General features: G+C 57.8%; 1 protein-coding gene across 1 annotated transcript in view; it reads right to left on the bottom strand.

Moving 5' to 3' along the window:
- Positions 1–3,981: 3,981 nt before the first annotated feature.
- The window catches only part of BMP7 (bone morphogenetic protein 7), a 78,569-nt gene continuing 69,854 nt past the window's right edge, over positions 3,982–12,696 (bottom strand). The window contains exons 5-7 of the mRNA XM_070419719.1: positions 11,410–11,486; positions 10,748–10,858; positions 3,982–6,108 (exon numbers count right to left, since the gene is read on the bottom strand). Of these exons, the coding sequence (XP_070275820.1) occupies positions 5,959–6,108; positions 10,748–10,858; positions 11,410–11,486 (338 nt within the window). The 3' untranslated portion in view covers positions 3,982–5,958. The remainder of the gene's footprint in view (positions 6,109–10,747; positions 10,859–11,409; positions 11,487–12,696) is intronic.

The following is a 12,696-nucleotide window of genomic DNA, read 5'->3' as shown; positions in this document are numbered from 1 at the left end:
CCCAGGTCTCCTGCTGGCCCTGCCCCTTGCCTGCTCTGTGCCATGTGTGTCGCTAACCCTCTCTAACCGCGTTGTGAGGTGCAGCTTAGCTACTGTGCAAGCAGAACCCCAAGACTTCTGCCCTCAGCCCTGCAGGCCTGGGAGTACACGGGACTCTCTGGTCCGCCTTGCTCCCTTCCACATCCTCCTCCCTGCCCTGATTGGGTGCCTCCATCTCCTCCTGGGCCCTGACTGGGGTGCCTCCGTCTCCTCCTGGGCCCTGGGCCACCTTCCCCCAGCTCCACGTGGTCCCGCTTCCCGGACTGCTCACCTGCTCACCTGCTCTGCCTGTGGTTGGATGTGCACCCAAGGTGACAGCGTGTGTTCTGCACCCAGAACCCATCTGCAGAGCGCAGGTGCCCACAGTGCACGTGTTGAATGGTGACTGGCCCAGGCCCACTCGGACCCTGAGCCTGGCACAAAAGTCCTTGCTCTGTCCACTGGGCACAGGCCCCAGTGGACTCGAGGGGCTCAGAGCAAAATGAAGTCATGGGGCTTGTTCGAAAGATTCGGAATCTGGGGCTGCAATAGCTGGCGTTCACCCAGACCCAGGCTGCTCAGAGCCTGGGCCCTGAGTGGTACTCAGGCTGCCTGGGAAGCTGGCTGTGCCCAGGGCTTGTCTGCTCAGTCCTGCAGCCTCGTTCTGGTTCTGGTGTTGTGACATGACCCGAGGCCATGCCTCAGGGCTCAGGCACTTAGCACAGGCTGAGGAGCTCCCAGCCTTGCATGGTGAGGTGGGTGTCTGAGACGGGGCGGGGCCTTGCATGGTGGGGTGGGTGTCTGAGACAGGGCGGGGCCTTGCGTGGTGGGGTGGGTGCATGAGATGGGATGGGGCCTTGCATGGTGGGGTGGGTGCATGAGCCGGGGCGGGGACTTTCATGGTGGGGTGGGTGTCTGAGACGGGGCGGGGACATGCATGGTGAGGTGGGTGCATGAGACGGGGGTGGGGCCTTGCATGGTGGGTTGGGTGTCTGAGACAGGATGGGGCCTTGCGTGGTGGGGTGGGTGTCTGAGACGGGGTGGGGACATGCATGGTGAGGTGGGTGCATGAGACGGGGCGGGGCCTTGCATGGTGGGGTGGGTGCATGAGATGGGATGGGGCCTTGCATGGTGGGGTGGGTGTCTGAGACGGGGACGGGTGGCAAGACCCAGAGCCAGTGGAGGAAGCGCTGTGTTCCCAGCCCAGGTGCACATTGCCTCTGTCCAAACAGCTGTCACAACTCCAAAGGCTTGGGAGAGGTCTGTGTTTTCCCTCTTCTATTTTTATTTCCTCACATCTAAGACCAAGAGAGGCTGGTGCCAGAGTCCTGAAGGGGTCTGAGCCAGGAGGAACCGGCCCACAGGCGAGGGGAAGATGTCTGCATGAGGTAACCCTGAGGATCCTCGGAGGATGGGTGTGTTCCTGCCTGCGCACAGGGCTGGGGCCGGGGCCGGGACACAGGGTCCACTCTCCCTCAGGTCCCCCTCACTGTGAAGTGCAGCTTAGCTGCTGTGCAAGCAGAATCCAAAGATGACCCCAAGATTCCTGCCCAATATACAATCTTCACTCCCAAACGGGAAGGGATGTCACAGATGCAATGAAGGCCCCTAATTGATGGACTTGGAGCTCATCCAAGGGAGATTAGCCTGGGTGGGCCTGCCCTAATCAGGTGAGCCGTAACAGAAGGAGGCGAGTCTCCTGGCTCTGAAGAATCAAGCTGCCATATGTGAGAGGACCACGTGGAAAGGATGTGAGAATGCCCTCTAGAAGCTGACAGGGCCCGGGGCTGAGAGCCAGCAAGGAATTGGGGACCTCAGTCCTACATCTGCGAGGAATGAGATTTGGCCAACAACCTGAATGGGCTTGAAAGACAATGCAGTTGCTGACACCATCATGGCAGCCTTGTGAGCTCATGACCAGAGAACCCAGCCACACCTCACCCACACTGCTGACCCGCACGGGTGAAGGGTAATGAATAGCTGGTGATTCAAGCCAGCCAGTTTGTGGTGATTGCTATGCAGTCATAGAAAACTCCTACACATAGCTAATTGCTAACCTCTTCGCTTTCACAAATTCCACAAAGTAATAGGACCCTGGCTGCTGATTTTTGGCTACGTACATTGCCACCCAGAATAAAGACTGCTGTTCCCAGGCTCCCCTGCATCTAGGTGTGGCCATATGACTGTGCTTGCTAGTGAGGCGTGGATATTGTGTGGCTACCCTTTGGGATGGCTGCTTAAAGGGCACATACAGGGTGGACTATAGATATGATGGCTGGGGCTCCAGCAGCCACGCTGGATCATGAGGCGAAGATGGGAAGGGACTAGATCCCAAATGGCACCGCTGAGCTGCCACCTGATCTCGGATGGCTGACCTTCAGACTTCTTTTAAGGGAGAGAAAATAAACTTTTATTCTGTGTAAGCGCAGGCTTCGGGTTCAAATGTCAAATCCTAGGATCCAGCAGTGATTAGCTGGGGGTGTTGAGTAATTTCTTCACCTCTTTGTCCCTCTCAGCATGCCCGGCAGTGACGTCAGGCCCTGTGGTGTGAGCAGCATCACCTGATGCAGGTGCTCTGTGAGCAGGATGGGGAGTAGCAGCAACGGAAAATGCCCTAAGATGGAAATGAGCAGGAGATAGAAACCAGGAGAGGGGGAGGAGGAGGGGAGGGCAAAAGATGAGGCCCTCTGTGGCGCTGCAGCCACACACACACACACACACACACACACACACACACACACACATACACACCAGCCTGTGGGAGCCTGACTGGGTGTGAAATGGGGGAAATGAGCCAGGGATGAACGAAAGGTTTGTCGTCAGCTCTTCCTGAAGTGTGTGGCTCTTACTTTCCTACTCTTAATAGAGACCAATAAATAGGTATCTACAATTTTTAACACAGCAACTGACATGTGCATCTTTGCAAGAGAGGTAATAGGGAGTAGTGGAGACTGTGGCAACAACTGCTCTTTGCCTCCAGCCAAGAGCTTCTACACAGGAAGGAGAAAGGCCAGACCTGCCAGTTTCTCAAGGAGAAGCCAGAATTCGGGATTTTTTTTCCTCACCCCAATTTTCTGATTTCCTAAAACATGTTGGAAATGAACTCACTTAAAAAAAAAAAAAGCATAAACACCACGCAGGGAATGAGACACGTCTGCAGGCCACATCTGGCCCCTGGTCTGCAACTTTGGTCTTGAGCCTGGAAACAGACCAAGAGCTCAAATGAGCATCAGGACAATGACAAGGGGTTGGGCAATCACAGGGCCTGGAACTTGTTAAAAGCTGCCGCTTGTTTGAGGCACCAGGGAAGAGACAGCAGCCTGGCCGAGTGATGGCCGGGATTCCAATACCCATCGGGTGACCTGAACTTGCACTTCAAAGCGAAAAGGAACCCAGGAGGCTGTCCCACGCGTGTGGCTGCTCTGTGCGGGTTTGGGCAGCGGCCCCTGGCTGCTTCACAGGCCTGAGGTGGGCCGCCCACAGCTGGGGCCTGGAACTGGCAGCAGCCCCCAAACCACCGGACAATGTGGGCTCTGCAGCCTGTGCTGCCCCAAACTTTTGGGTGTACACGCCCCTCCCACCTTTTTTTTTTTCCTTTCTTTCTTGTGCCTCTATTTTATTGGGATGACTAAACCTTTCAACTATGTTAGCAGTAAACACAGCTAATTTACCCCCTGCCTCTTTGAAACAGCTGCTGACAGCTGTGCTGCATGTAACTCAGGGAAGGATCTTTGTAGTCGAGCCTACCAAGTTCACATTTGTTGTTGGGCTCCATCTCTCCTGCCCAGCGCCCCACACAGCTGCACCAGATATTGGGGAGTGCCCCTTCCTCCCAGGGCCTGGAGGATAAACAGTGTGTGAATGGCGGAGGCCAGGCAGAGAGCTCCTAGCAGACCAAGGGGACGCCAGTGACCAGAGTTCAGAGAAAAAAAACCAGCACACACAGACATACACAGGCCCAGGAACCAGAACCGAATGTCTCCTTTTATTGTGAAGTCAAAACCCTTTTTATTTTGTCTATTTACACAGAATTTTCGCTGAGGACTGCTCTACGCAACAGCTGAAGGTACATTGGTCCGACCGTTAATAAATAGTCTTAAATAAGAAAACAAGCAGGTTGGAGGAAGCAAGCTCAAACAAGCGACTGGAAGAGGGTCTAAAAGGAGCGTCTGATGGACATAAATAATTTGTTCTGTAGCAACTATTTACACGTTTCGATGTACAAATAATGCGAACCAGAGGTGAGAAAACTTGCACCAAGAGGGGGTCACACAAAAACCCCCATATCTGCCAACAGAGGAAATAAAATGTAACAGAAACAGCGACTCTTCCGCTGCAGCCCAAGCTACTGAAGAAGAAAAAGCAAAAGAAAGTAAAAAACAAAGTTTTCTCCAAGTTTCCAGCAACAAACTTCATCACGACAGAGGAACGGTCCCACCAGAGCCTGTCCCAGGGCCTCTGGGTAACGCTGGTCTTTGTGCACAGAGAGCCTGTGCCCCCCAGCCCTAGGCTGCAGCGGGAGGCGGTGCACAGTTTAGGGGGCCCCCCCGGCCAAGGCGAGGAAGGCCCTCACCAGGAGCCATTCCAATCGGGACACTCAGTGAGGACGTCACTCTCCAAGGCTCTAGGTCAGTGGTCGGCAAACTCATTGGTCAACAGAGCCAAATATCAACAGTACAACGACTGAAATTTCTTTTGAGAGCCACATTTTTTAAACTTAACCTATATAGGTAGGTACATTGTTATTAACTTAATTAGGGTACTCCTAAGGCTTAGGAAGAGCCACACTCAAGGGGCCAAAAAGCCGCATGTGGCTCGTGAGCCGCAGTTTGCTGACCACGGCTCTAGGTCCTTCCCCTGGAGATCTGGCCCTGCTCACCCAACGCCCAGCAGAGCTCCCGCTGGGCTTCCAGGAGCCGACTGTTTGCAGAGCCCTCAGCAGGGGTCTGCCAATGAGAAGAGGGGCCCGAGGCCCAGACTGAACGCACACTTCAGAACGCGGTGGTCACTGCACGACAGACAAGCCTACTTGGGGGATGGGGAGTAACCCTATGGAGAGCTAGGCTTCCTGGGGGCTTCTTTAAACAGGGTCACATTGGCCAGAGTTCAGGGTCAAGCCGCCGGCTCTGTGCTAACGCTGCTGTCCTCCACTCTGCTCCACACAGATGTCCTAGCCGGGGAACTGGACGAGCACTTGTGAACATCTGCTGGGCCGCAGGGCCATCACACGCCCAGCTGAATGACGGAAGGCATTTTTCCTTGGAGATCAGCACGCCCCTTCCTCTGAGCAGAATTTGCCCTTCCCCCTCCCAGCCAAATCTTGGGTTTGGGCAAGTCTACGTAACCTGGGTCTCTGGAAACCTCAGACGAAACCCAAATGGAATGAAGAGGGGCCTCCCCGCCCTCCGCCGGCCACAGCCTCTGTTTATGAAATCAGGGGAAACCAAGAAATGTGGACAGATTGTTTAGGAAAATATATCTGTAACATCCTAACCATTTTCATTCATTCGTTTTATTGGGACATGTATTACAGGCACTTCCGCATCATTCCTTCAGCACAGACACGACACGCCCACCCCTCCCTGCGTCCCTTCCTCCCACCGCTGGGTCCTGGGCGAGGGGCGCTCCTAATTGCCCTGGGAACGAGTCAGCGCACGACCATGGCCGGGCAGTTTTTCTTTATATAATTTTCTTCCTGTTAGGTTTTGCTTGCAGCAGCTTATAGGATCTTGTCCATAGGATGACAACGAAAAACTGATCAAAAGCCATTTGCCTCTCAAATCCTTAACGCTCTTATACCATTAAAGTTGGGGAGGGGGACGGGAAGGCCTCGCACAGGGCGGCCGGTCCCCTGGCTCCTTGCCACGGTGGGCCGGGGGCCTGGGTGGTGAGTCGCAGGATCCAGAAAAGGTGGCCCCAAAGGGCCTGCCTTCCAGGAGGCTAGTGGCAGCCACAGGCCCGGACAACCATGTTCCTGTATTTCTTCAGGATGACGTTGGAGCTGTCGTCGAAGTAGAGCACCGAGATGGCGTTCAGCTGGGTGGGGGCGCAGCAGGGCTTGGGCACTGTGTCCGGGTTGATGAAGTGGACCTGCAACGCACAGCGAGACGTGGGCCGTGGTGAGAAGGCGCCAGGCCCTGCTCTCTGGCCTCCTATGTGTGTCAGGGACACACGCCGCCTGGGCAAAATGACCGAGGGGACACTCACCGAGCGTGCCCGGTTCTGAGCACATTCTGCGTCACTAACTTGGTTCTGTAATCATCCCTGCTTCCCAGGTGAGGGACCCACGTGCCCGAACGGAGGCTTGCGCAGCGCACAAGGGGAAGTCGGCGGCCAGATCAGACACTTGGGGCCACATGGCTCTCTCTCTTGTGGGGCTGTCCTGTGCACTGGGGGACTTTAACAGCACCCCTGGGCTCGAGGGTCAGCGGCACCCACCCCCAATCATGACATCCACATGTCGCTAGACATTAAATATCCTGGGGGGCAAAACCGCCCCAAGTTGAGAACCACTGAGCTGGACCAGGCTCAGCCCACAGGCCAAGTCCTGCCCAGCCGACTGGTTTTGGGACTAAAGTTTTATTGGCACCCATCCCCGCCCATTCATTTACAAAGCCTCTCTGGCTGCTTTCTCACGATGAGGGCAGAGTGGAGCAATGGCAACTTGTGACTCTCAAAGTAAAAACCCTTTACCGTCTGGCACTTTTCAGGAAAAGGTTGCTGACCTCTGAGCTAGATCTGTCCTATTCGAGTCACACCTGTCATTTTAAAAGTTCTCGCAGCCACATTTAAAAAGACGGGAAAGAAACAGGTAAAGTTAATTTAAATAACATGTTTAATTTAACCTGGTATTTCAAAAATATTATTGTTTCAAGATATACTTAACATTAAAAAGTCACTAATGAGATATTTTACTTTTTTTGTACCAAGTCTTCAAAACCCCGACTGGGCGCACGTCAAGTGCTCAGGAGCTGCACGTAACATAGGACTGTATTGCATGGTGCAGGGCTAGGCCGCACTGGACTATTTTGCCTCTTGAGCAATAAAAGTAAGAGGCAAGGAATTTGGGCAAACACCTGGGTGGACGGACATCAACAAGAAAGCAGGCCGTCCAGAAGGTGGGACCGACGAGGTCAGGGGGTAAACAAACTCAAACCCCTACATTTCCACAGGAGTGTCACTGGTGAGTGACTGAGGCCAGGAGTGAGACAATAAGGAATAGTGAGGACTGGGGAAAACTGAACACCTCTCCTCTCAGGCCCCAAACTGACTGCAGCAACCAAAGCAGCGCAGTCAGATATGCCAACAGTCGGGACAGGCTGGAGATTCGGTTCTGTTTGTTTTTAGGGGAAATTCCAGGTTTCCGACACACCACGAGTGACAGCACTGTGGACTGCTCACAGCCTTAAAATCTGAATCTTCCCCCATCTTTTCCACCCGGGAATCACTTTAAAGCAAATCCCAGATCTCAGCTCGCTCTGTCTGTTTCTCACTAGGGCTCCTGGAAGACAAGGATTTGGCCCCTTTGAAAACATAACCCTCGTTTCAGATTAATTGGAGGGTCCATCTGAGCCTGAGGTCTCTGATGAAACAAGGACTGAGTGGGTGGTCACAGGGCCACAAAGGCAGGGCCGGAGGGTAGAGGTGTGCCCCTGCCAGTCTGGGACACTCCCATCACCTCTGGGTCCTTGGAGCAGGACCTCAGGGGGTGGGGGCGCAGGTCCAGGCCACAGAGTAGGCTGGGGGCCTGTTCATCTCCAGCGCAGGGACTTTCAATCCTAAACAGGCTGTCCCCCTAAGGACAGAGCCTGGTCCCAGCGAAAGGGATGGGACAAGGGAAGAGGGAGGCCAACACTAAACAAAAGAGGCACAAAGCTCCATAACAAACAGAGCTGTGGGAGAGGGATGGCCCTGGGTAGTGAGCTGTCTGTCATCAGGAGCATTCAAGCCAGGGAAGGTGAGCAGCTGTCAGGAAAGGCCCAGACAACGTTCAGGGCAGGGAGCTAGACAACCAAGGTCCTTGAACCCCTGATTCCAAGCTAACGAACAGAGTCCCTAACTCATTGCTGTTGCTGTTGGTAGGGTAGCAAAAGTAACGTGTAATCTGTGTCATCGGTGCTGGGCACCTTGTTAAGAATCTCATTATCACAGCATCCTCCATGACCCCATGGAAGGTCAGCCTGAAAGAGGCCTTGGCTCCCCAGCCCATCTCATTATCCTAATCTCCTGGTGGGCCATCTTCCTGCCACGTCCTCCCTCTGGCCTTTGCTCATTTGCTTCCTGGTTGTTCCCTCCCCTGGACGACGCGAGGCCCCGCTGGCCCCGCGGGGTCCCCAGCTCCCCCTGCAGGGGCCACAGACAGTAGACCCTCAACAAACAGTAAATTCCCTGAGTGACTGACTGCGAAGTTCAAAGCCAGGAGGTGGATGTGAGCTGTGGGAAGCGACAAACTCTCAGCCCATGACCCAGGGGAAGAGGCACTGTGTGTGTGGGGGGGGAGCGGGGCAGGCACTGTGGGGGACCGGGCACTGTGGGGGGGGCCGGGCACTGTGGGGGACTGGGCACTGTGGGGGGGACCGGGCACTGTGGGGGGAACAGGCACTGTGGGGGGACCGGGCACTATGGGGGGGACCGGACACTGTCGGGGGACCAGGCACTGTGGGGGGACCGGGCACTGTGAAGGGGACTGGACACTGTGGGGGGACCGGGCACTGTGGGGGGGACCGGACACTGTGGGGGGACTGGGCACTGTGGGGGGGACCGGGCACTGTGGGGGGACTGGGCACTGTGGGGGGACCGGGCACTGTGGGGGGACCAGGCACTGTGGGGGGGACCGGACACTGTGGGGGGACCAGGCACTGTGGGGGGACCGGGCACTGTGGGGGGACCAGGCACTGTGGGGGGGACCGGACACTGTGGGGGGACCAGGCACTGTGGGGGGACAGGGCACTATGGGGGGGACCAGGCACTGTGGGGGGACCAGGCACTGTGGGGGGACCGGGCACTATGGGGGGGACCAGGCACTGTGGGGGGACCGGGCACTGTGGGGGGATGACCAGGCACTGTGGGGGACCGGGCACTGTGGGGGGGACCGGACACTGTGGGGGGACCGGGCACTATGGGGGGACCGGACACTGTGGGGGGGACCAGGCACTGTGGGGGGACCGGGCACTGTGGGGGGATGACCAGGCACTGTGGGGGGGACCGGACACTGTGGGGGGACCGGGCACTGTGGGGGGGACCGGACACTATGGGGTGGACCAGGCACTGTGGGGGGGACCGGGCACTGTGGGGGGGACCGGGCACTATGGGGGGACCGGACACTATGGGGGGGACCAGGCACTGTGGGGGGACCGGGCACTGTGGGGGGACCGGACACTATGGGGGGGACCAGGCACTGTGGAGGGACCGGGCACTGTGGGGGGGACCGGGCACTATGGGGGGACCGGCCACTGTGGGGGGACCGGGCACTGTGGGGGGACCGGCCACTATGGGGGGGACCAGGCACTGTGGGGGACCGGGCACTATGGGGGGACCGGACACTATGGGGGGACCGGACACTATGGGGGGGACCAGGCACTGTGGGGGGACCGGGCACTATGGGGGGGACCGGGCACTGTGGTGGGGACCAGGCACTGTGGGGGGACCGGGCACTATGGGGGGGACCGGGCACTGTGGGGGGACCGGGCACTGTGGGGAGACCGGGCTCTGTGGGGGGGACCGGACACTGTGGGGGGACCAGGCACTGTGGGGGGACCAGGCACTATGGGGGGACCGGACACTATGGGGGACCGGACACTATGGGGGGACCAGGCACTGTGGGGGGACTGGGCACTATGGGGGGACCGGACACTATTGGGGGGACCAGGCACTGTGGAGGGACCGGGCACTGTGGAGGGGACCGGGCACTGTGGGGGGACCGGGCACTGTGGGGGGGACCGGGCACTGTGGGGGGACGAGGCACTATGGGGGGACCGGGCACTGTGGGGGGACCGGGCACTGTGTGGGGGACGGGGCACTATGGGGGGACCGGACACTATTGGGGGGACCAGGCACTGTGGAGGGACCGGGCACTGTGGAGGGGACCGGACACTGTGGGGGGGACCAGGCACTGTGGGGAGACCGGACACTGTGGGGGGGACCGGGCACTGTAGGGTGGGCCGGGCACTGTGGGGGGGACCCGGCACTGTAGGGGGGGCCGGGCACTGTGGGGGGACCGGGCACTGTAGGGGGGGCTGGACACTGTGGGGGGGACTGGGTACTGTAGGGGGGGCCGGGCACTGTGGGGGGACCGGACACTGTGGGGGGAACCGGGCACTGTGTGGGGACCAGGCACTGTGGGGGGGGACCCGGCACTGTGGGGGGACCAGGGACTGTGGGGGGACCGGACACTGTGGAGCACCAGGACGGCAGCCCCCAGACAGAGGCGGGGCCACAGCCACCTCTCCACCAGGCACAGCAACTGTTGCCCACTGTACCTTTAGGAACTCACAAAACTTCTCATTTCTTTTGAATTTAGGAGAAGTAAGTCAACGTGAGGGTCAAAGGTTAAACATATCTTTATGTCAGCACAGTAGTGAAATAGAACCTTGTTTTACAGGGAATGGGGCCCTTGAAAGTCATGGTGTGGCCTTGGGCAGAGACCTGCTCTCGCCCCAGCCTGGCGGAGCCCGGGAGGACCCGCTGCCCCGCTGCCCCGGCCCACCCGCTGGTGTCAGGCCACACTCACCAGTGTCTGCACGATGGCGTGGTTGGTGGCGTTCATGTAGGAGTTCAGAGGGAAGGCGCACTCCCCCTCGCAGTAGTAGGCGGCGTAGCCCTCGGGCGCGATGATCCAGTCCTGCGGGGAGAGGAGTGTGGGGCCAGGAGGGCCGTGTCCAGGGCCCGTGGAAATGTGGGCAGGTCAAAACCCTCCTCCTGTGGGCCAGACTGCGGGGCTCCCAAGTCAAAGACACCCTGAGCGGCTGGGACTCATCCCCTGCCCTTCACCTCCCTCCATCCGTCTGGCTCCAGGGGGGCAGCCATGTTCCTATAGCACGACCCCACCCTGGCAGAGCTCGCTGGGTCAGGGACAGGTGCTGGACCCGAGCGGGGCCCATCGGTCTCTTCCCTGGGAATGTGAGTCGCGGGAGGGGAAGGAGGGCAGCTGGGTCCTGGCACCCTGAGCAGCCAGCACAGATGGAAACGGGCTTCACACGCAGAATGGGGTCCAGTGTCCAAAGTGCTAGGGCTGCTGCTCCAGCTGGAGTCACAGCCCCATTTCTACTCTGGGGTTTCTGGAGGCACCCCATCCCGTCCCCTAAATCCTCTGCCCTGGTTGGACACTTGAAACCATGGTCTTAATCGATGCAGAAGAGAAACCCGATCGGGGAGCCCCGGGGCCACCCTTACCTGCCAGCCCAGGTCGCGGAAGCTGACGTACAGCTCATGCTTCTTGCAGGCCTGCCTCTGGTCAGTGCTGCTGTTCTCTGCGGGCGAGCGGAACGCGGGGAGGAATGGCAGCACACGCGTTAGGCAGGTGTGGCGCTGCAGGGTGGCTTTTCTGACATAAACGCTGCTGGAGGACCCATGGCCTGCAAACTCACTTCCACCCCCGGCCGACAGTCCCGCACGGAGGCGCCAAGCTCTCCTGCTCTCACAGTCCAAGCTCACAGCACCCTCTGGATCAGTGATGGTGAACCTATGACACGCGTGTCAGAGGTGACACGCGAACTCATTTTTTTGGTTGATTTTTCTTTGTTAAATGGCATTTAAATATATAAAATAAATATCAAAAATATGTCTTTGTTTTACTATGGTTGAAAATATCAAAAAATTTCTATATGTGACACGGCACCAGAGTTAAGTTAGGGTTTTTCAAAACGCTGACACGCTGAGCTCAAGAGGTTCGCCATCACTGCAGTCTGGATCCTTCCGACAACTCCGGTGTCTTGTATACCCAGGTGGGGTTTAGACGCTCACATCTGCCCGGGTTCCATAAAGGAGTCAAAGCCCATCATGCCCGACAGGAGGCTGCTGCAGGAGGCTGCCCGAGGGCCCTGCTTCCACCAGCCTCGCCACAGAGGCCAGCCGGAGGGTAACGACAGGGCCTGGGACAAAGCCCCCATCACCACCCCCACCAGGAAGAAACAAGAGGCAGGAAGTCAAACCACACTGATCTTCCAGCAAAAGCCTCTGAGGTTTCTCTGAGGAGTGGAATGATGCACTGGGGCTTTCCAGGAGTGCGTGAGCTTTGCAGGCATGTGGGTACGGATTCAGGACTTGTAAACACATCGAGATCTTTCTCTCTCTGTCTGATCCACACTCTCGCTCACGCACATGCACACCCCGCTCCCCGCCCCCCTCCACAGCTGCCTGTCCACACTAGCTCCATGAGCTGCTCGTGGCCTTGGTCTGTCGGGCCTTGGGTTTCAACATGAAGCCAAATATCATTGCTTTGCTTTAAGACGGGGTTGGAAAGTGGCACCCAGGCTGCTACTTGTCCTTCCTCTGCTCACGGCAGACGTGGCTAATCAATCGTGGCACTTTCTTCTCACGGAGCCCTCCTATGGCTTCAGACCCAAGCAGCTGGCAATGTTGGTGCAGAAAGGGAAGAAAAGGGACGCTCAAGAAGTAGGCCCCAGCCCCGCTGCCCTTCCAGTCCTGCCGCTCCCACCCCAACAGCCAGCAGGAGCAGGA

The sequence above is a fragment of the Myotis yumanensis genome, unplaced genomic scaffold (assembly GCF_028538775.1).
Source record: "Myotis yumanensis isolate MYYU_CA2020_CCGP unplaced genomic scaffold, mMyoYum1.0.hap1 SCAF_7, whole genome shotgun sequence".
Lineage (NCBI taxonomy): Eukaryota > Metazoa > Chordata > Mammalia > Chiroptera > Vespertilionidae > Myotis > Myotis yumanensis.
This window is presented reverse-complemented; position numbering and strand designations above follow the sequence as displayed.